This window comes from Lissotriton vulgaris, chromosome 7 (assembly GCF_964263255.1).
Source record: "Lissotriton vulgaris chromosome 7, aLisVul1.2, whole genome shotgun sequence".
NCBI classification, from domain to species: domain Eukaryota; kingdom Metazoa; phylum Chordata; class Amphibia; order Caudata; family Salamandridae; genus Lissotriton; species Lissotriton vulgaris.
The window spans coordinates 1,729,197,027-1,729,221,804 of record NC_141695.1 but is presented as its reverse complement, the minus strand read 5'-3'; the positions used below and the strand labels follow the sequence as shown (position 1 = coordinate 1,729,221,804).

The window sequence follows — 24,778 nt, the reverse complement described above, 5'->3', positions numbered from 1 at the left end:
CGGGAGCAGAGGTAGTCCCAATTTATAAAAAGGGATCTCCCCTGCTCCCGTCCAACTATCGACCTATCAGTCTGATAGATATTTCTCAAAAACTTTTTGGCAGACTGATTTTAAATCGTTTGCAAGCATGGATCCAAGAAATGGATATCCTATCCCCATATCAGGCAGGATTCCGGGAGGGTGTTTCCACCACAGACCAAATATTTAGGTTACAACTGCTCTACTGGAGAACAGCAATAATCGAAGGCGGCAGTCTCTATACCATCTTTGTAGACCTACGTGCCGCCTTCGATTTGGTGCCCAGAGCGAGGCTGTGGAATGTCATGAAAGATCTTGGGGTCCCCGCAGACATCCTGGCAATTCTGATAAGACTCCACACTAACAACTATGCCCGCGTTAGATGTGGCAAAGGTGGAAAACTAACTGAGCGGTTCCCCGTTCGCAGAGGTGTAAGACAGGGTTGTGTACTTGCACCCACCCTGTTTTGCATCTTTGTGAACGGGGTAATTGCCCACCTCAACGGGATTGCCAATACGGACGCCCCCAAGTTGACAGGCAACAGGGTGCCTGCAATTATGTTTGCAGACGACACCCTGTTGCTGTCTAAATCCCCTATGGGGATTCAGCGCATCTTGGACGGCTTCCTTAACTTCTGCTCTGATCGGGGACTGGAAGTCAATCCCCAAAAAACAAAATTTATGATTTTAAATCCTACCTCCCGAAATAGAACCCCCCCCAAGCTCGGCACGGTTCAATTAGAACGGGTGCATAATATTGAATACCTGGGAATTACTATAAATGAACGTTTAACTTGGTCAACTCACCAGGCCAAAGTGGCCATCAAACTGGCACAGTTGGCGGGTGGCACTTTGCGTCTGGCAAATAAATCTAGCTATCGACCATTCACCCCAGTCATTCACATATACAAAACACAAGCTAGGGCCGGGGTCACCTACGGGGGAGAGTTGTGGGGACACATGCCGAACTCCAAGTTACAGACCACGGAGAATAAGTTTTTGAGACAGGTAGCTGCCCTCCCCCAGAGTACCCCTCTACTACCATTAAGGTTGGATTTGGGAATTAGACCCATTACAGAGGAGCTAGGACTAAAACCCCTAAAATTCTGGAGGCGTTTGTGGACCAGTCCTGACCTCGTAAGCTATAGAGAAGAATTACAAGAATTCCTGGAACTACGGAGCACCAAGAAGATCCCCTGGTTGACTTACGTCAGAGGAACGTGCGAGGAATTGGGATTTCCGGAATTATGGACTGATCCGCCCAATTCTTGCACTAAGATCTCAAAAAAGGCACTCGCGAACACTTACTATGCCATGATGCTCGCTAGAGCCTCTAATGACACTCGTGAGGGGTCCTTGACAAACCTCTTCTTGAATATAAAAGATATCTATTTTCTTGAAAAAACTCTAGATGAGATCTCTCCTGCATTAACCAGGAAACTGTTTTTACAATGGCGCTATGGATGCCTTCCTTTAGCTGCGTTTACAGCATCCTGGTCACTTTGCTCCACTACATCAATCTGCCCAATGTGTGCACATCCGAAGGAGGACGACATGCATGCGGTCCTCTTTTGTAAGGGTTACGAGCGGAGCAGGAAATATTGGCTCGTCCCGATGCTCAGGAACCTGGGGTTCAGATCTCATCAAACTGCGTATAGAGTCCTAAAATCTGATCTCTCCCCTCCTACCGTTTTTGCATTGTCAAAATTTTTAACTTCATTGTGGCTTACCCGTAGCCGAATGATGAGAAGTCTGGTATAAAGGGACATGTCCAGGGCGCTCCGCAAATGTTTTATCCTCATTTTAATCAATTGGATCACACCTTGTTTAATAACTTTTTAAATGTATGTATTGTTCCTTATCTTTTATGATCTGTGATCGAAATAAAGATTAATGAAATGAAAAAAAAATAAATACAGACAGAGAAAGACACCATTTGCCTTCGGTATTTATTTGTACAACTGGGAGCCTTCATTACAAGAGCCAGATTTGAACATTTGATGAACACTAACATTTGGGATCAATGGAAAGTAGGAGATGTTTACAGCCAAGAACTGTGGGAAGGGCCCTCCTCTGTACGGCTCTGTGCTGCAACATAGTGTTGAAATCCAAACGTTCATTGGTTATTTAATGTCAATGCGCCACATCCTCGCAATACCAAATATGTGGGTCACCATCCTATAGTCAACTTGTAAAAGTTAATGAAGCGAAGGTTTAAGATACTCGGCTATGGTTGCTGACTATTGGTAGCCAGGCAGGAAATTAAAAAACTTCTCATGAACAAATTTTGCCCTAGATCCTTGGAAGTCTTCTCTCCTAGCTTGTCAGGCCTCCTCAACGTCACTCATGATTACTGCCCGCCAGGGCCGGACTGGGAACCACAACCGGCCTTCGCAAAGTGCTCGGCTGGCCCTCTCCTCCCCACTCGGGGGAATTGGAGGTGCTGCCGAGCTATTTGCCGGGGCCGGTTTTTGGCCGATTTTGGTACAGAGCCGATTTTGCAGCTATGCTGCAAAAACGGCCCGAGGCCCAAAGCCGGCTCCCACCCGTGCGGCGCACCGGGGGATTGCCCGGTGTCCGCTATGGCCGTCCAGCCCTGCTGCCCGCTTGTGATACTGTTGTTTTTGATCTATCTGTCTTATCTTTGAGGGGAGCCCGCCCTCATTGGGGATCTGCCATACCCTGTACGGTCTTTCGACAGTTATAATATTGAATCTATATGTCCCTTTTTTAAACATTGTAAAGTGCTCTAATACCCACAAGGGTCTTGTTCGTGCTATATAAAACTTTCAATTAAAAAATAAATAAAACAATGTCAGGCTTTTGCTTTAGGAAAAATCTCCTCTGTTTTACCATGCCTCGATATGGAAGTACCTTTTGGGTGAGCTTATTCTCTTCGCCCCCCCCCCTTACATTTATGTGAATCAATCACTCATTCTCATCAGCATACAACACAGACTAGATATCTGAAGTTTTTCCAATAAAAAAAGTCAGATATGCAGTACATTTCTCCCTTTATTACAAATGAATTAAGGAGTTACATTTAAAATCAGAATTTGACCGTCACCGTGTAGAGTGAAAGCTAGGACCCTGCAGAGGGACCTGTGACTTGGGGTGACTTGGGGTCATTTGACCTCATTGACCAATGAGCATTTCCTGAAGGAAAGAAAGACAGGAAGTGACTGGATAAAATGGGGATATTCTACAATAGGGGTCTAGGGCTGTGTGGGTTGAGTCTAGTTCACTCATCCACGGAAGACCAAGCCAAAGAGAGGCACAAGCGCTCTATACGATAAAGATATAAGCCCTGATTTAAAGTTTGACGGATGAGTTGGTGCTCGCTATCGCACCTGATAAAATCCCACACAGTGGGGTTTCAGAATTTATCATGCGCAATGAACAGCACCTATACTGAGTTTTTGAGGAACAAAATGCAGATGTGGTGATCAACAAATTAAAATCCACATGCTACAGAAAACACTGTACTGTTTTCATTTCTAAATTCCGTCAGATTTGATCTGCTAAATGTAATGATGGGTGAGGTATTTAATGCACCTGCCAATTACCGTTCATGGTAAACACCACTAAATTCAGAATTCTGACCCATTTATAATCTGGGCCATAAAATTATAAGAGTTACTCACTTTCTGTGGTCATTCAATCATGCCAATCTATGATTTCTCCTTGCCTAGGGTAGGACAAATTTTTTGTAATAAAAAGGCCGATTTTTTACATCTATTTCATAATATTCACCTGTTAATATTATCGTTTCCATTTAAAAGACTAAGATCTGTTGGTTTAACATTGCCTCCAGGGTTTGGGCTTATATTTTTTCGTTTCCACTGCCCCCACAAATCCATCCAGGGAAGAGCTTTCCCTCTCCAGCCATATAAATCTTGGAACACGCTCGCATAATGGATGATCAACTACAGCCACATTGAGGTCAGTGTAGAAAAAGACTCGAATGTGTCCAATATTACATAACAATGAGGAAAGCTACCAAACAGTACCAAATCTGTAAAGTCCTATTCCCAAATTAAAGAAAAGAGAACAATTTTTCTCTTTTTCAAAAAGGTTCCCACCTGCATCATTTCTGTGGGTCCTCAGCCTGTAGATATAAAATCCTGCTCGGGCTCAGCACCACTTTAGGAGGGATCATTTTGATGGTGTGTTTTTTGCTATGGATTTGCTGGGATCCTTTCAAAAGTTAAAATGTCCCCCGGTAATCTCTATTTTATGTTTCCTATGTAATGCTTAGAGTTACCTTAGGCAGGTTAAAAACAAATTGGTCGTAACTGGGGTCATTTTTAATTCCTAATTCTGGCTGATCGACATGCTGAGTAGATTAGGTTTGGACACTTGCCCATTCTTGAGGTTATTGGATCTGGTAGGCCATGCTTAGCAACCAGAGAAGGTGCAGAAAATTAAACCATAAACAGATTGTGTGTGATTGCTCGGCTCTTTGCCTAGCTCGCTCTTACTACATCCGTCAGTATTTCCTTCATTTTGCGCTTTATACTGACACTATAAGAGTGCGATCAAACAAGTATGTAAATGCATGTTGTTCTTTTAAAAGCATTTAAGAACACAATGCATTTCTAATTGGTGGTGTTGCATGTGATGTGTGTATTTTATAAACTATGCAAGACTATAAATAAATGCCATTTTGCATGTGTGTTATGCATTGCAATGAAATGCTCTGTGCTTGTTGCTTAATTCCTACTGCATCTGAAGTCTTAGTTGCAGTATAAAGTACATTAAATGAATCCTTATTATGTGGTCTTTCATGCTATGCTCCTCTTTTAGCTTGAGTGTGCTATGATATATCACATCAATACATGAGCCTTATGCATAATCACTACCTAGGGACAGTATGTGTGCTGGTACGCCATGCCCATGACATGCTGTTGTACTGTGTGTTCTGCATGCTGAGCAGTGCAAGGAATATGATGGCATGGATGAGTGTCGCATGGTTTCCTGCTTTAACATTCAACCCAAAACATTGCATCCAGCTAAAGGGGTAAGTGGGTGAGTGATATACCAGGGACGTTGACCCGGGACAGGGGGCCGCACCTGCTGCCTGAAGTCTGAGAGAGAATGAAAACAGCAGTATGCAAAAGGCGTCTAGAACTCCATTGAAGAAGACTCTAGGAGCAGTGTAAACATGGCCATTTGTCCTCTCTAGAACGGCCATGATGGGTGTTCCCTATGGTTTCTCCCTTCACCTCCTTCTACTCTACCTCCCTCCCTCCCTCTTTTACACTTCTCTTTTGCCCCCCTACTCTAGACCACTTTCCTTCACTCCTTCCTTACTGCCCTCCCACTACCCATCATCACGCCTTCCACTCCCTACTCCCTCACTTTAGCTTTGCTTTTTCGCTTTATCCCTTCCATTTGTCTCTATTACTTTTCATCTCTCACTCTGTTCTCAATCTCTTTTTTCCTCTATGACTCATTCTGTATTTTCCGTCCCTTCTCCGAGTGCACACTGTCTTCCCTATCTCCATCTATCATTGTCTCTGCATCCTGTCTATACTTTCTTACTCTCTTCCAAGAATGTTCTTTTACCTTCCCTCTTGTGTACCTGTTTATATTCCCCCTGTCTCTAGTTATTTTTGTTATCTTCTGCACCTATTGTACCTGAACATCTTGTTACTTTCTTTTAATCCTCTCTATAAATATCTTCAGTTCCTTCCAAATGCCCTACAAACCGCAATTTGTTTCCCTTCTCCATGTCTTCTTGCTCGTTGTTTCATTTTATCCAATCATGCCTGTCACTTTTAATGCAGTGGTAAATAACCTTAGAGACATCCACACCCTCTTTCACTCTCCCCAAAGGACCTACATCGTGGTCATCCCGGCAGCCCTCAACTTCCCTTCCTCGGAGGCAGTGTGTGTGCAGTTCAGTGGTGTCCTGTGGCCCATCAGGTTGACCGTCCATCTCAAGACACAACGCAGGACCCACCAGCTGCTCAACGCTGAAGTCAAACCTGGCTCCTTGCTAGGCTGCACCTGGTTCAAGGTGAGTGGTGGACAGCGAGATCGAAGGACGAAAAAGGGAAGTATTTGAGATTCTAGGCGCTAGAGAACCATATCATCAAAACCAGATTTAGAGTTTGTTCGGTCATCTGGCATAATTTTAATTGTGCATGTAAAGCTGCCTTCTCTAGCTTTTCTACCGGAAACACACACCTGTAACAAGTGTTGAGAGACAGCATATGCAAGGCCCCTTCTCCGCATAAGTATGGGTTTACCTCACTTGTCACATAATGGATGATGTGCTATATAATTTATAGAATTCCACACAAAAAAACTTTCTAGCTCTAATGATTCGAAAGTTACTTAAGAAAGCGCTTCTTGAGCTCTCAGCTTCAGACCCTTGTAAAGGTTGACTGAGACCGGGCAAACTGAGAACAATTTGTACTGGGAGAAGAGGACAGGGCCTTCGAGATGGGTGGGGCCATGGAATGGGGGCTTTGGATTCCCTCCACTGCTCAATCACACCTATCCTTCTCCAAAGCAAGAAGGAAATCATAGGGAACCGCCTCACATGTCCTGGGGAGGTTTTAATTGGAGTTCCTTCATGGTCATTCAGGGGTCGCCAGGGGTTGCAGCTGCGAGCCCTGGCTTGCCCCTTGCGACCCATGTCACTGCCTATGATTCCTGGCCTCAGAAGTGCAATAGCAGTCCATGAGCATTGTTTACTTTCTGCTGCCGTGTTCCAGAAAATAAATTCAGCAGCGCAATGCATACTCTTCTGAACAAATACAAAAGTGAAATAAAAATGCACAATATTCGGCATTTTATTATTTTTGAATATTAGGAATACATGAAGAATTATCTCTTTGAACAACACCTTCACCTTTGTGCTTACCAAAAGTGACAGTGCCTTTCCAGTGATGAAAAATCTAATCGATTTAACAATGTTAAGGAACACTGTAAGCCACAAAAAATGGAGTAGCCAAAAAATGAAAATACCCTCCACTTTGAACCAAAGCTCTGATGGCACCAAGCAAGCAAAGCCCAAACCTCCCTAGAAGAGCTCCACTGTCTCTTCCATCCAAGCATCTATCCATATATCCTTTAACCCTTCCATCCACCTGCTGGTATACACCATTTCACTTTTACATTCTGTCATGCATTCTTTCTTTCATCTGTCATTTAATCTTTCACCATTCCATTCATCCATTGGCCACTCATCCATCCATCCATACGTTCACATATCCATCATCTATGCACACACCCATTCATACATCCATCCTCACATACATCCACTTTAGGCTTTTTCATCCATCAATAAAGCCTTTCATTCACCAATTGATCCTTTTCTCTATCCATCCATCCACTCATATTTTCATTTACTTTTCCATCCGTTCATCTGCTCAGATTTTCATTCACTAGGCCATCCATCCATCCTCTTTGATTTCCATTTACTTTGCCATCCCTTCACCCACCTATCCATCCTCTCAGATTTCCTTTTACTCTACCATCCTTTCATCCATCCATTCATTTTTCTTCTCGCATTTCCCTTTACTCTGTCATATTTTCAACCATCCATCCTCTCAGCCACTCATCCACCCATTCTTTCACCCACCCATCCTCTCATCCACTCATTCACCCAACCTTTACCCACTTATCCACCCATTCTTTAACCTACTCATCCATCAATTTTTTCACCCAGCCATCCTATCACTCACCCATTCTTTCACCCTTTCATCATTCCATCCTTTTTCCCAACCATCCTTTCACCTACCCATCATTCATCCTTTTACCCACCCAGCCATCCTTTTACACACCCATCCTTTCACCCACCCACTCATTCATGCATCCTTTCACCCACTCATTTTTTTTTTGTAAACAATTTTTATTGCAGATCAAATCACAGAATATATCAATCACATAATTGTCATCAGTATGGAAGTCCGCATTCTGCATACACAGCCGTTCAGCCCACATCCCGGAGGTCGGGCGGCAAAGTCACAGGACGGTGCAATCTTCACAGTCGGAGGTCACTGTACAGTGCATGGGGGATTCCACTGTCTGCTTTTAATTTTTTCCCAAGTCCATCCCACCCGTTGTATCTACAACTAAATATCCCAATGATTGTACTGGTAAGGGATCCCTCCCCCCCCCACAAAAGCTCGCCCTCCCCCCCTAGTGTCACCAATCGTTCCCGGTTAGGAATCAGGGCTGTATGGTTGCAATCAGATGGCTGTAGTTATCTACTGTGTGTGTGTGTGATTGGTGTTGGTGCTGTTGTCCCGTGATCATTAGTGGCAGCAGTTGCCCCTTCCCGTTCATCCTCCTCCTCCTCTATTGCGCTATCTCGCAGTGCTTGCACTAAGAGTTCCCACTCCATAGCTGCCTCCAGGGCCCGCTCGTCCGCCCTCCTGCGCGCCAACTGGTATCTAATCGTGCTCTCGCTCGCCGCCCACTTTAGAAACTCAGCGAGCCATCTGCGGTGTGTCGGGCTTGTTTTTGATTTCCATCCCCTTGTCAGTTCTCGTTTGGCTAAGAGGAGACCCATGTCAACGAACCTACTCGACATCTTATTTTTTGGCGTGTGCGGAAACCAGTGCAGAATGCTGACCGCTGTAGTGTATTGGAGGTCTCTATCCGCGGCCTCATTCAAGGTGTCGCCGACCTCTCTCCAGTAGCTCTGCAGGTGGGGGCATTCTCTGAGCATGTGAGTTAGATCCGCCCCCATTGTATTGCAGCGTGGGCAGGCGGCCTCCTCCGCTCCAAAGTATTTCTGTATGTTGCCCGGGGTAAGGTAGGCTCTGTGGAGGATATAGAAATGAATGAGCTGGAAACGAGCGTTCCTCGTGCTCTTTCTAGCTCGTCCCACCAGTTGCCACCATGTAGTATCCGGGATCTCCATCTGCAAATCTGATTCCCATTTGGTCTTCAGAGTGGTCAGCGGCTGCAGTGTTTCCCTCAGCATCCTCGAGTATAAGCACGTAACTGCCTTGTAAGTGCCTGCCGACATCATAATGTACTGGCAGGCCTGGGCTACCGGCGGCTCTGTGAGCCCCATGCCCCAATGTCCCTGTATAGCTCGCACCACTGCCGCATGCAATAAATAGTCGCCTCGTGGGAGGTCGAAGCGTTCCTGTAGCGTCTGATATGGGACCAATGCCCCATCCTCAAACAAGTCTCCCACCACTTGCAGCCCCGCCTCCTCCCAGCCCTGTAAGTGTGACCAGTCTCCCCCATGCGGGAGCGCCGTCACCATGCCGAGGGGGATCTCGGGCGCATATGGACTCTTAGTCCCCGCGCGTTTCGCCGAGCGGTTCCAGCACCAGCGGAGAGTTCGCTCCTCTACGGTCAGGTCTCTCAGTGGCAACCTCTGCCGCAGGGCGATGAAGGCAAGCACATGTCTGGGGATGCCGCTGTCTCTGAACTGTTCTGGGCCGCGGTAGACACTCGCTATTTCTTGCGTTAGGGTTTGGAGCTGGGCCGCTAAGTAATAGAGCTCAAAATCTGGGACAGCCAGGCCGCCCTCATCCTTCGGGCGGATCAGCGTAGACAGTGCCACCCTTCGCCTACCCGTGCCCCACAGGAAGGCGATAGTCATTGTTCGCAGCTGTCAGAAAAACGCGGCAGGGACCCAAATAGGCAGGGTCCGGAAGTAATACAACAGTCGGGGCAAGGCTATCATCTTTAGCAGTGATATGCGGCCTGTGACCCACAGCGGGAGAGTGGCCCAGAAGGACATATTGCCCCTCAGGGCTCGTATGCATCGGCCGACGTTCCCTTCCAGCATGTCCACCTCTTCATGGTAGACATGCACACCTAGGTATTCTAGGCAACTGGGTTCCCATCTAAGTAAAGGCCGGAGGAAGGGCTGGGTCTCGTGCTTACGCAGAGGAAACAGGCAGGTCTTGGCCCAGTTAACTCTCAGGCCTGATATCTCTCCAAAGCGTTCCAGGAGCTGTTCCGCCCCTGACAGCGCCTCGTCGGCATCTTCCAGGAAAAGAAGGAGGTCATCCGCGTACAGCGAGATGAAATGGTGAGCCCCACTGTGGGCCAGTCCCCCATAGTAAGCGCCCCTTCTAGCCATCGCCGCTAGAGGTTCTATCGCTAGGGCAAACAGCAGTGGAGACAGCGCGCAGCCCTGCCTGGTGCCACGAAGCACTTCAAATTGATCCGATATCAGGGTGCCCACCCTCACCCTCGCCTTCGCCTCAGTATATAATACTGTCGTCCATCGTATGTAGTCCTCCCCGAGCCCAAAGGACTGCAGTACTCTATAAAGGTAGTCCCATTCCAGGCTATCAAACGCCTTCTCTATATCCACTGCCAATACCAAGGGAGCCCTCGCCTCTGGTGGGGGGCTGCACAACAGACGGGTCAGTCTCCTAATATTGTGACTGGTGTTTCGCTTGGGGATGAACCCGGACTGGTCAGCATGGACCAGAGTCTGCATGTGCTGTAACAGCCTGTTCGCTAACACTGTGCTCAGGATTTTATAATCGGTGGTCAGCATTGATAGCGGTCGGTAGGATGCAGTACTAGTGCTCTCTCTCCTCGGTTTCAATAGGGGGATCATCAATGCTTCACGCATTGAGGATGGTAGCCGTCCCTTAAGCTTAGCTTCAGCATAAATAATTGGAAGTCGCGGGCCTAGTTGTTCGATATATCGCCCATAGAATTCGATCGGCAATCCGTCCAGGCCCGGGGTTTTATTTCGGGCCATTTGCTTTATCGCCCCTCTGATTTCCGTTAATTCTATTGGGCCTCCCAAGGCTTTCGCCTGGTCTTGGTCTAAACGTGGCAGCTGTAGGTCCTCTAGGAAAGCAGCTATATCCCTCTCCTTATCGCCGAGGTCGCACCTATATAGTTGTTCATAATAGGTCCTGAAGCTACTCAGGATCGCCGGTTGCGTGGTGCACATGTTGCCTTCTCCATCTGAGATGGCCAGAATCGGGTGACTGCGCCTGGTGGGGTTGGCCAGCCAAGCCAGCAGAGTTCCCGCTTTATCTCCTTCAGCGTGCGTTTTCACCAAATACGCCTTGTGGTCATAACTGCGGAGCCGTTCCAGTTCTGCCGCCATCGCCTCTCTTGCTGCACAAGAGATCTTCCTGGAGGTCAGGCCGGTCCGGGCGCGCAAGTTCAATCTCGCGCAGCTTGCGTTCCGCCCTGTCCAAGTCATCTAACAATGTCCTGCGGGCCCCCGCAAATTTTCCAATACAATGCCCGCGGACCACCACCTTAAGGGCGTCCCATTCCGTGGCTCTGGAATTGGTGGACCCTTCGTTCTCCGCGAAATACTGCTCAATTCTGTCCCCCAGGGCCTCGCGGAACGGCGGGTCATCCAACGTATCCGGGCTAAGCTGCCACGTCGGGACCTTAGAGATGTCAGTCATCCAGTCGAGCGTTAGTAATAAAGGGTTATGGTCCGAGATCGTACGCGCTAGGTATTCAGTACGGGCGACCGCAGGGAGCACCATCGGAGAACATAAAAAAGCGTCTATACGAACGTGGAGGTCGTGGAGACCAGAGTGGAATGAGTAATCTTGCTCTAGTGGGTGCTGCGTACGCCAAGCATCAGTTAACCCCCATTGTCCCTGCCAGTCCAATCTGCATTTTCGCCAGTCTGCGTACTGGGGAAGCGTGGAGCGGGGGGTGTGATCTGTCCAGGTCAACATCAATTACTGAATTATGGTCTCCCCCCAACAGAACAGGGCCTGCTAGATAACTAGCCAATGTCCCGGAGAGCCGCGCATAATACGCAGCCTGGTCCACATTGGGCGCATACACGCTGCAAAGCACTATGTGACGCCCTCTAAGGATACCCTCCACTGCCACAAACCTTCCTTCCGGATCCACCACCTGTCGAGTAACTTGGAACGGGGTGCCCGCCCTTACCCAAATCAAGGCTCCCCTAACGAAGTCCGAATATGTAGTATTAAACAAGTGTCCCCTCCATCTACGCTGCAGCGCTATCCCCTCCTGTTTCGTCAAGTGTGTCTCTTGCAGCAGTGCTATATGAACCCCTCTGCGAACCAGATAGGCGTGTATCTTGTGTTGTCTGGACATGGTGTGCAGCCCCCTCACATTCCAAGTCACACATTTTATCGATCCCGCATTAGTCATTGTTCCACATAGCGTGGTTCTGTGTCTTATGTCCGTTCCCCCGATCACTCATGATGACACATTCCCTCCCCCCCGTAACAACAACTCCCCTCCCCCTACCACAACTGTACCTCTGGCGACCCCAACTGCCTCGGGTTCCCCTCCCTCCCCCAGGACAGGACCTAACTGTGCTAGAGTCATACCCACCCAAACCATGTGGTCCTTTCACCCACTCATGCATCCACTTGTCTATCCTTCTTTCCCTTTTCTATCAAGCCATCTTTTTTCCTTTTAGCATTAATTATGAACTTTTATCTGCCCAATTACACATAAAAGTGGCCCATAAAAACCTCACACAGTTGTGCCTGCAAAAGAGAGAGGTTCACAACACCTCTGCCAAGAACACTGATCATATTAACTAAATAACCCATATACGTTTAGAGGAGGACAACTATATTTTATCTATTTAAAGTGCTTTCCTGTGACACACCACTTCATTCGGCGTGCACTTGGTGAGCATCCACATCATGTCTAGAGGTGGGCAGAACTCACAGAGCTTCACTCCAAGGAATTCTGCAGGGTTGCATAAGAGCTCCATGGAGTTCTGCCAACAGGTAGAAATATGCATGTCGTGCTGCTGGTCCTGCAATTTAGTGCCAGTAATGTGAGCAGCGCTGCAAAATCAGCATGAACTGCACCATGCAGTGTTCAAGAGTGCGCAGTCATTTGATTTGATTTTGCTGCCGTTCAAGTTGAAAATGTACTCAAGCGGCACCAAATCTACTCGAGAAGCAGCCCTCTGACCGCAGCCACCCATGGCCACCCAAGACCACCTGTGTCAGAAAATGGTGGTAGGGGTTGCCTAATCTTACTTGCATTTCTGGAGCTTTGTGGGAAGAAAATTCCACCATGCAATGATTTACGGAATTTGGCCAGAGCTCCGCGTTGCAAGAGTAATGTGGAATCGCCAAATTCCGCCAATTCCGCGGCCTGAATGAAACATTCCACCAACCCCTAATCATGACCGCTTGTGGTAGAACATTTTTTAATTCCCAATTTTATTCTTTGTTTCGTGGAACCATACCCTCCACTACCAATGATAAGAAATGCATAATGTTTCCTTGACATATCTAGTCAGGATCCCTATCAAAATACTGGTGGTACCTAAAAATAGAAATGTATTGGTATTATTTGCTGCTATTGTAGAATATTTACTGTGAAACTATTACATGGGTCAAAGGACATAAAACATACGTTCCTATGATGTCATTGAGGACAGAGTATATATTTGATGTCAATTCCTCTACTTCTGACATTTTGTTGAGCCAACATCAAGTACAGCTCAAACATTAACTGGAAACCTATTTTGAATAAGGGTTTACAGCTAACTGTATGATAATGGCTGTTCAGTGGGTCACCATGTGATGAGTGACAAAACTCTGTATCTTTCAGTGGCTCTATATAAGTTCACAGTCCTGGTAAACTAGTCACCTTTTGGATGCTGAATGCTGAAACCATATGCTCGACTTGTTCTTAGGAGGTGAAACTATTTGCAACTACATCATTGATATGTGCTAAAATGAGAAAATAATGTAATAATGCCATCTCAGAATGTGCCACATTGTGCAGTATAATTTGCCTTTTTTGCTAAATAATTCAATGAAATTTAGACAAAGGCAGAATTACAATTAGGCTGGAGTAATTGTGGTATTTTCAGTAATTCTGCGTTACCCTATGGTGCATAATTACGGATAATAACATGACTCCAACTGCTTGCGATATTGAGAGTAATATTGGGGAAAATATCCTAATGCAAGAGCATATTTAGCGAGCAGCCGCTTTCTAGTCATGATACATAGAGGGAGATTTACAAAATGTCCACGCAACGCAGCGCAGCCCCCCGCAAGGCTGCACTGCGTTGCACGACAGGGAGGTAGCAGGAGAGCACCATATTTTTAAAGTTTTTTATGGCTCTCTCCTCCCCTTTCCCTTGCGCCAGCACTGATTTCACCCGCCGCAGCGCTAGGGTATGCGCATGAGTGTAGCATAGGTTTAGTACAGAAAAATACTTTGCTAGGCACAATGCAAAGCTTTTCCCACAGTGCAGCACGCATGCAAAGTCAGAAAAGTATTTCTCCTTTCTTGTGCCTAGTTGAAAAGGGCGCAGTTTTCTCACGCTAAACTCAATCTACTGTTTTTCGTAAATTGGGTTTAGCATGAGAAACCTTGGGTGGTTGCATGGGCACGCCCATGCACCACCATTGGTACGACCCCATGACGCAAAGTAATGTGACTACGTCCCCAGCCTTCCTGATTAACCCGGAAGATGCCCTTTATGCAGCCAGAGACTCAATTCCCGGCCACCGCGATCTTCGACATTGTCCTTGACCGCCGATTCCTGGTCCTTGCCGTCTAAACTAATTGCGGGACTACAGACGCCCTAAAGGTCACAGCCTCATTCCAGGTTCCGAACGAGTTGACATCCCAGAACATTCCGTCACAGCAGACAGCACTGCTCCATTCTACAACCCTGTCCTGAGGATGATCCAAACTTGATTGGATCAAAACGTCGTCGACTCCCCAGCCCATTCAAAAGGCGCCACCTACATTGTGACCACCCTTGAACATCTTAAATAATATGTTCCTATTTGGATCTAGTCACACTGTATCACTGTAAATATTGTACACCTGTATCTTTTGCGCCGTTCACGCTGAGCACGTTTGTCACTTGCGTCGCTGTCGTGCACACAACTTGGGTTGTGTAATTTTAACTTTCAGTGCTGATAGTACTGTCCATTCTAATTTGTTTGTGTTACTTTGATGCCATCGGCACATAAAAACGCATATATTGTGTCTCTTTTGTCTGTCAATGATAATGTTTGTACATATCTTTGTAACTGTCTAAATGAATGATACCTTTTGGGATACTGTTTGTTTAAACACATATTCTTACCCCAATCCCAACGTGGTTGATGGGTCATACTCCTGTTCTTTTCCATAGCAAAGTAATGTGAAGCAGCGCAATGCACTGCTTTGCATTACTTTTACATTATTTCCAGCGGTAAATACGTTTAAAGCTGGAAAGTTAATTTGGAAAAAAAAATGTGCGCAGTTTTGCGTCACGCTTGTGATGGATACACGGCGCAAAATGTTAGTAAATCTCCCCCATAATCTTCCAGCAAATTCCTTACCTTATCAATACTCCGTTTATGCCACAGCTTGGGCCAGAACTCTTTTATCCCATCAGTGACTGCCCCATGCAGCCAGGTGGTGACAGGTTGCTCCAGATCTGCCTCCCCCTGGACCTGACATCACTGGGAAATATTAGGTGCAAAGCAATGTGCTGCCATCAGGTCCTAGCCCAAAGGACACGTCCTACTTTTTAAATGCACCGCACCCTGTCCTCTGGGCTCTCCAGGGCCTACGCGAGGGGTGACTTATATGTATTAAAAGGGAAGGTTTGGGCCTAGCAGAAGGTTTATTTTTCAGGTTGAAATGGCAGTTTAAACTGCACATGCAGGTTCTGCAAGGGCAGGCCTGAGACATGATTATAGGGCCACTTGATTGGGTGGCACAGGCAAAAATGACTTGGACCACATCCCAGTCCATGATGATTTTGCACACCATGTCACCTCAGATTGTAGCCAGCTATATGCAAATCAGTCTTGACCCTGCTGCAATGGGAACAATCAAGCCCGAACTGCCAAGCCAGGCCCTCCCTGAACCAGAACACAAGCAATCCAGGACCAGTTCCATCCTTGTTATGGGCTCATCCGCCGGATGTAGCTTGGTACCAGTGACACAGTGTGCATGGGACCCACGACTGGTCATACCCATCTCACTTAGAGCAACATATGAAAGTATACAAAAGGTGATGGATGAAATGCTTTGTTGGAAGTGGGGGTCCTTATCCCTCACCACCACCACAAAATGCTGGAGGCGAGAGTTCCTGACCCCTCATTTCAACATTAGGCTAAGTAAGGACACCGTCTAAGATAGCCCTGCTCACACCCTTAGTAGCTTGGCACGAGCAGCCATGCTTATCTTCAAGGCACGAGTGTACAATATGTGCAAACATACTCACAGCAACCCAATGATGCCACCACAAATAGACTCCACACGAGTTTTTATAAAATGAGTATAATCTTTATATAAGAAGTTATACGATATGATCACACAATACAAAATCAACATATAAGAGTGGGTAGTATTCCTTCCGGTGGGTTGGCAGGTTCTAATCCCAACCACTGCTTCTAACCAAGAGTTAAGCTCACTTCTAACCGTTTCCAAAAGTTTAGGCTAGTCGTCTTGCTAGAATCGCCCACGTTGCAATGGAAAAGAAGTACTGCAATGCGTAACGATATTCTCTTGTACTGTGCAACAGAGAAACAATGACATACGTAACACAGTCATGTACTTTGCAATAGAAGGAGTAATGCAGCCAGGGCTTCTCACCAATGCCCTGGCTGCACCACGACACAAACCCTGCGCGTCTGAGACTCAATTCTTCACTCGGTACACACGATGACCAGGTGCTCTTCGCCAACGCCCTGGCTGCACCACGACACGCACTCTGCGCGTCCAAGTCTCACTTCTTCTCCCGGTGCGCACGATGACCAGGCGCTCTTCACCAATGCCCAGACTGCACCACGACACGCACTCTGCATGTCTGAGACTCACTTCTTCGTTTGGTGCACACAATGACCAGGCACTCTTCACCATCGCCTTGGCTGCACCACGATACGCACTCTACGCGTCCGAGTCTCACCTCTTCTCCCGGTGCACACGATGACCAGGCGCTCTTCAGCAATGCCCTGGCAGCACCACCACACGCACTCTGCTCGTCCGAGTCTCACTTCTTCTCCCAGTGCACACGATGACCAGGCGCTCTTCACCAACGCCCTGGCCGCACCATGACACGCACTGCGTGTCCGAGTCTCATCACGTCTTCCCATGCGCACAACGACCAGGCGCTCCTCACCAACATCTTAGCCTGCACCATGACATGCACCGTGCGCATCCGCGGCTCCGCTTACTCCTGCGTGCCCACGATCACAAAGCACAACTTCTGAGGTTCTGAAGCTGCAAAAGCACATGCACAGCGCATTGCTTGGGACTTCTCCGGAAACTTTTATGTTCCTATGTTTCCAAACAGGGAGCCAGCTCACCTCGGGCCTTTGGGGTAACAAGGCACAGCACAAAGCACAGCCTTCGTCAAGCAGGGGCACTAAGTGCCACCAAGCACAGTCCCAACAGCCTCCCCCTTGGTCAGAACAGCAAACTGCAGACCAGCCCCAGATCACGAAGCAAGGATTGGTCTTTCCACAGCAGTCTCTTCAGTTGCTTCTTCTTTAGCAGAGGTTCCTCTTGACCCCAGAATGGGTCCAAGCCTTTTCAGTCTCAATCCATTACTGTTTCATTGCAATGTTCAGGGTTTCAGCTCTCATAGTTATACCCCTTAATGTCTTTGGAGTTTGTTTGTGCTCAGGAGTCCCTGACCCCTCCCTAAATCAGTTCTGGGTGTCTCCCTCCCAGTGTCACCTTTTCCTTTTGATACTGGGGGTCTGGATCCTTAATCACTCAGCAGGAGACGGGTCATTTGGTTTATATCACCAGCCCAGGGCTTTTCACCTCCCTGGCTTTTCCCCCCCTACTCTCCAGATGCAGGGCAGCCTGGTGCCATCTCAACCCCTCCCTGGGTCAAGACCTCTCCCAGCTCCTTTCACGTTCAGATCCAGACAATCAATCCACATTTCAGCAGAAACACAGAAATGCTTAAAGCACAAAACTCAGCCACTTTCTAAAAGAGTGGTTTCTGAACGCACAGTGATAAAACCACCTTCACAGAAAGATGTGTTATGACACTGTGAGTCCATACATACTAAACATCACCTCTCCATTATAAACTTACAGGAAAGTAGGCTAACAAACACAACACCCAGCCTCCCCCATTCTGTCCTATGGGCAGGATGGCCTTTCACCAGTGAAAAACGAAATGGAGTGTTCTTCACTGCCAGGACATAACACTCACCTTAGTATATGTCCTGCCTTATACCTACACTGCACCCTGCGCAGGGGTTACCCAGGACCTATCACAGGGGTGCCCACTGTGTATGTAAAAAGGAAAGTCAGGCCTGACACGTGGTTGAACTTGTCAGGACAACATGCTAACTTAGCACACTGCGCACAGGCCCTACACTGCAGCCCTGAGTTCCCTTCTCCACGAGCGTTTGCATTACTAGCCCTGGCACGCACACAGTGCACATCACTAGGGACCTTACTAGTAAGGCAAACCTACCAATCATGGCCAACCAATTACAATTACACTTTACATAGGGAACCCTTGTACTTTGACACTGATCAGCAGTGACAAAGTACACAAAGCACCTAAATTGGCAACTCTATGTCAGGAAAACGGTCTAGGGGAAAGCAAAAAGTTTAGGGAACTTTAGCCAAAAAGGCCAAGTCCTACGTGTTTGAATTAATCTAAGCCACTGGCAACTACTCAGGGAAGCATCCCAGTCCATCGTTATTTTGCACACCATGCCACTTCAATTTGGACCCAGCTATATGCAAATCAGTTTCGACTCTGCTTTAATGGGAACAATCCAGCCCAAACTACCCACCCATTACAAGCCCTGGCAAACGTTGTGCACTTTACTACTGCACTTTACTAGGAACTTATAGGTAAATTGCTAATTGGGTATGAGCCAATATTACCATGTTTATAGGAGAGAGCATACGCACTTTAGCACTGGTAAAGTGTAAAAAGTCCTAAAAACCAACACATAACGTGGTCAGAAAAAGTGGGGGAGGATGGCAAAAAGTCTGAGATGACCCTGCCGAATGGGCCATTTCCCAACGGTCCTGGATGTAGGTGAAATTCTTTGAATACTTTTGAATATCAGTAGGAACAGGACTCACTTTTAGGAGCAGGAGTCTGCTTGGGAGTCTCTCTGTGGCTAAAACCAAAAATAAAATGGTCACCTGGTTCCCCCAGGTGCAAGAGTCACATCTCACAGCACCATGTCCCGGCCCAAGACACTACACACAGCCAATGTGGGGATCAGCACTGGATCTTTATTTTCTTGCAGCACTGTCTGCAAGCCTTGAAGCCTGAAGTAGTTTGAGGAAGCATTTGACCTCGCCACTGCCGAATATTAAGGAATTTTTCTGCGAAATACCAATAGAAAGCTCCAGACTGCATCAATGACATGCAGAAAAACAGGAACTAATGCCAGCATGCTGATGGGCACCTAAAGTACCGCGGTGATGTCACATCCGGAAAAGGAGTTGTGGTACCACCTTGTGATACTGGGGAGTCATTGCTGGAAAAAAAGTTATTTCGGTCCAGTCTGCAGCTTAGAAGGGGTGTTCATATGGTGGGGCATCTGCAGCAAGATATATCCAGTAGAAGGATGTGGAGAGGATGTGGTCCGTCGGCATAAACGCCCGACGCTGGTGCCGGAAACCAGGGTTCGAGCCTCGGGCTCGCGTCCACATCCTGTGATTCTGGGCAAATCACTTCATCGTGTAATGTAAATAGGGCGCTCATGTAAAGCGCCCCAATACCTTCGGGTCGAGTTGGCGCTATATAACATATACAACAACAACCAACAAAAAAATCAGGATATTGTCCATTATCACACGTTTACAGTTCAGGTTGCAGTCCGAATAGATGGGCACATTTAGGGGTATAGAAAATGGTTCTGCAGGAGCGGTGAGTAGAGAGGAGGACAATGCCAATACAAACATACAACTATATGAGACTCTACAAAAAACATACCATATGTTCCAGGGTGTCTTATGTTAGAAGGAGGGAAGAGGGGGCTCATAGAATTGTGGGTTTTGAGTCGGAGTCATCAGCCATCAGCGACTGTGATGTTTAAACCAACTGTTTGAACCAACCAAGTTGGAAAATAGATGCAGAATGGTTCTCTGCATGCTTACCTTTTGCAGAAAGTTTCTATAAACAATCGCTTGCACAGTAAAATAACTACCTGCAAAGCATATATTATGTTGGAACAATATTAGTAGTGTTAATTAAGGATAAGTGCAACATCAGGGATTGCAAACATCACAGATTTAACGAGAAACTGACAAACTGAAAATCATTTTCACCTCGACCACCCCATACTTTTTAAACTGAGGGAGTGTACTTTAATTGACATTGGAATTTTCTAAGTAGGGTGAGGCAGGAAGTGCTTTTTGTCCTGTGAGTGGAGGAAATTCTTTGAATACGTTCCTTGAATGGCAGTTAGAACAGGATTCTATTTTTAGCAGCTAGCCTTGCAACCAGGTGGTAAAAACCTGAAGTGTGTGTCTGTGGCGGTTCATGAGAGTGCACATAGTGCAGTTAACTACCTTGGGGCAGATTTAGAAGCCCGGTACGCCACATTTGCGCTGCCGTTGCGTCACTTTTGTGACGCAGCGGCAGCACAAAGCCAGCGCTATGCTGCGGGGTATTTACAACGTGACGCATCGGGGGGGGGGGGGGGGGACGTTCCGGCGCAGGAATGCCTCCTAAAAGTGGCTGAGTGAAATCTACAAGATTTCACTCAATCACTTTTACGGCCATGCTGTGTCAAAACCCTGCGCCTGCTTGAAGTAGGCGTGAGGATTGACGCAGCATGTTAGGCATAGGGGTATCCCGAGCCTTGCTGGAGATGTGTCGGGCTTGTGACGCAACTCCAGCAATGAGTCACCTTTACGGCAGCAGATGCGTCACGCATCTGTCTATTCTTGTCCCATGGTGCGGCGCATTGTAAATGCGGCGCATCCATGGTGGTGCAAGAGGTGTCTGCCGTGACGCACAATAACTGGCGCATCCCTGCTGATATGCAGGGATGCGCCAGTTATTGTAAATCAGCCCCCTAGTGTACAAGAATGCGTTCTGTACTAGTAGACAATACCAGGGCGGTTGGAACCGCGGATGCTTCACGCAAGGTTCTGTTTCACATAGATAATGGCCTTGACTGTGTGGCGTGCGCCCTCTGGCGGCTCTTGCCCATATTCAGCACTAGATCTGGCTGCTGTGGCGGAAGGAGACAGAAAGGAAGAGGTGAAGGTGCCATAGACACTCTTCCTGGAGTGAGTGGTGTTAAAGGTTGCATCTAAAAGGGAATGGGTTCTAATATGAAGTTGGGCCATTAGAAGCAAGTAAATAATATAAAGTAGTTTTGAAGAAGAATAGAATAACCAAATAAAGAGGTACCCGGGGCAGAAAGGAGACCCAGGAGCAAATGGAACTGAGAAAACACTTCAGAGGTGACACTCACAGAGGTGAGAGAAATAGCCAGGTTAAATGATTTATTCTTAAATTTCTCAAGGAACCTAAGGGAGTGTTGTAGAGGGAAAAGAATAGATGACCCAGAACCTGCCTTGGGGGGCAGCAGAAGTCTGAGGGGTCTCTGGTGAATGGGAGGAGCACCAGGGGACAGAGAATGACCTATTAGGGAAGTGGGAAGAGAACAAGTTCAGAGCCAGTTATGTCAAAGGCGGTAAGCGTTGTGAGTAGGATGTGGTGGTCGGTGGCAAAGAATGCTGAGGAGAGGTTAGATGCAGCAAGGGACGAGGACAGATTCAAGCAACCAGAAGGTGAACTTCAGAGAGTTAAGGAGGTTGTATTCAGAGAAATGGTGTGTGAGTGTCAGATGTTTCAGGGAGACAAGGAGGTAGCTTTAGAGGGGGTTTTAGTGACACGTTATGTTAACACAACTGCACTTTTTAAACATAATGTGAGAGTAGCTAGTGAGTTTTGTGGACGATCCCAGATGAAGGGACTCTGGATGAGTGAGCAAAGCTGGTGCCATGTGTGGGGCTGCACAGATTATACAATAAACAAGACTTCTTGTGAAATAGTTTGAGTTCAATGGGGGCTGTGGGTGTGGAAGAGGCAACCTTGCCATGTAGGAGGGACTGGCAAGAGATATAGTAGAGTCGGCTTTAGTAGGCAGTAGTGTTGTGCAAGTGCAACATGCATGGATTTTGTAGAAAATTAGGAGACTAACTCAACCCTGTGTAAAAGAAGCATGTTTCAGTTGTGACAGTGTCGGTGCTCATAGAGCGGGGAAAGCTTTGAGGGTGTAAACATTAGATTTTAGAATGTCTATATGTATTCTACCAAGTTTATTTGCTGAGCATAAAATATTAAAAAGAAGTTAAAAAAAACATTAGGAGATGTTGAGGTGTATTTAACCTGTGGTGAAAGTAGAACCCATTTACAGGTCACACACCAGTGTGTGGTGCTCACTCACACACACACCCATGCACACACATGGGTACGTCTACACACACAATTCTGCCGCATTTCTGTTAAATCACTGATCATTACTTGTAAGTGGTTCATAGATGTTTCCAATGATTGCCCCCCACAAAGGACATACCATTTGTTCTCATTGAGCTCACCCTTGTCGTTCTTTGCTTGCCCAGGTACCGGATCCTTTGGGTGCGGAAGAGGTTGCCACCGTCCTGGTTCGGGGCAGCCAGGGTATCCGGCCCTTTGAGGAGAGTAAAACTGTTCTAATCCAGAGAAAGCAGAAAGGCACTTTCTTGCAGACTGACAAACCTGTCTACAATGCTGGACAGTCAGGTGAGTGGGGCTGGCAGTGGATATGATCAGGCATGTTGAAGGTTTTGCAGGGCTCGGTTCAAAAAGTTCTTACTGGGATATAGTATCTGTTTCTATCTTTAAAAATGTAACCTTAAGGAAAAGGCAAACACATCAACACCAGCATCTGGCACACTACCTCATCAATATTAAACAGGACAAACTTGCTTTAAAATCTATAAATAAATGCAAAGTCCCTGAAAAGCATGGGGACATGTTCCCCCTCTGCCTCCATCCTTCTGACAACTCTGGATATGGTAGAGTAGGTGCAGTGAAGATCTGCCCCACTTCTCTTTCAGTGACACTGGCGTTCTAGATTTCCTACTGCACATTCATGTCTGTCTTCCCTGTGCCTTGTGTATATGCACAACATGCAGACACAATTAGTATAAAAATAGTACTTTCCTCCAAATAATATGGAACACAATCAGAACTCTAGTCTGCTCCAGAATAATGTGTGGAAATATTTCATGACTTTTGCCATACTATTAAGCTTGTTTACCACTTTGTGGGAGACAAGCATCAATCAGAGCTTCTGGTTCATATGAAGATAATGGTAGTGAAAGTCAAGTTAAACAATTTGCAAGATGCCAAACCCCAAGAGTATCAATTCAGGGGCAGTGCAGGGCAGCGGATGGCTTGCAGGGCCCAAGAAATTAGAGCCTTTAGCCTTTCTTTAAACTGATCAAAGGCCTACCTATTTCCTACAACACTTAGAAGTTCATTCCACCATTTGACCATAATGACTTTAGGGTTTACCCCCAAATGTGTTTCTATTTACCATTACAAGTTGGACCCAGATGGTCCACTACAAAATTAGGTATTAATAAACCCAGTCTGATTCCTCATTTTCTCTCGCACTTTTACATATAGATTTCAGCTATTTTCAGCAGTCTTCACGTGTAAGTAAAGATTTCATAGTTGCCATGGGGCCAGTAACTGCTGTCACCCACTCCAGTGATATCAAGAGACACGCATAATGTGTCCCAAAGAGGGGACTACAACTTTCGTAATATTCGCCCTGCCTACTTTTGACAATAAAGACATAACTTTGAAAGTCAGCAAATGTGGTAGCCATGCATCTTGTTCAACACAGAAAGCCAATGAATACTCATGACATTACTGCATGAAATCTAGAATTAATTGCAGCCACAATCACATTCAGTAGTAGCAATAAGATTGTAGGTGCTAAAGACTTCATTCTGTGTGAAAATGGATGGTGCTACCCTGAAACATTTCCTATTCTTGACCGCTATAGTTTCTCAGCCTATTGTGTTTGCTCCCTCAGCAGAGCTCTAGCCTCTGGTGGACAGGAGTTCGCCCATAGGGCATGGCCATCCGATATGAAGGGTAGCTCTTGCAACCTCATAGGGCTATGTGTAGGGGTGGGTGGTAAACCCTGTCTGCCAGCAGAGTTCTCAGAGTTTTGCTCATTCCACTCTCCGCTTGGAGTGCTGCAAAAACTCTGGCAACCACTGAGTGCCAGAGTTGTTCTCAGGCACGGCTCCAACGTTAAGTTGGCGAGCGCGAGTGAGAAAAAACCTAACTCCCGGTGAGATTTTTCAATGCGGGCAGGCGTGGCAGGTCACTACTGCTCGCGTTAAGAAAGTTGCCACTCATGTTGCAAAAGCTGCAGCTCGAATAGAAAATCTACTCAGGTGGCAGAAAGAAACAGTGCTTCTGGCACCCTGTGTGGTGGTGTTTCTGTAGATTTTACAGCAAGAGACAAGCTCCTGGTGCTAAAAACCAGTGCGAGCAGCACGATGGACCGGAACTGTGTGGAATCTTGCAGAGTTTTTAGGTAACACCGCGAATTCTGCGGAGTAAAACTCTATTGGTTCCACCCACCCTTTGCTGTTTGTAATCAGATGGTATGTGGTGTATGGTAGCTGTGCCCTTTTTTACTGCCCAGTGCTCAATTTGTGCTGGTGATTGTAGGTGATGAACACCACCTTTATTTGGTGGATAGAGCCTATTATGCATTAGTAAACTTTGAAGTTGACCAGGACCAATAAGATTGCTTTGCCTTATGATTAACAGTAACCGTCTGACCCAGAAAGAATAGTTGAAATCA

General features: G+C 46.7%; 1 protein-coding gene across 1 annotated transcript in view; it reads left to right on the top strand.

The window, feature by feature from the left end:
• The first annotated feature begins 5,784 nt into the window (after nucleotides 1-5,784).
• Nucleotides 5,785-24,778, top strand: part of LOC147706476 (alpha-2-macroglobulin-like protein 1) — a 312,029-nt gene continuing 293,035 nt past the window's right edge. The window contains exons 1-2 of the mRNA XM_086929615.1: nucleotides 5,785-6,039; nucleotides 22,527-22,686. Coding sequence (XP_086785741.1) covers nucleotides 5,785-6,039; nucleotides 22,527-22,686 — 415 coding nt within the window. The remainder of the gene's footprint in view (nucleotides 6,040-22,526; nucleotides 22,687-24,778) is intronic.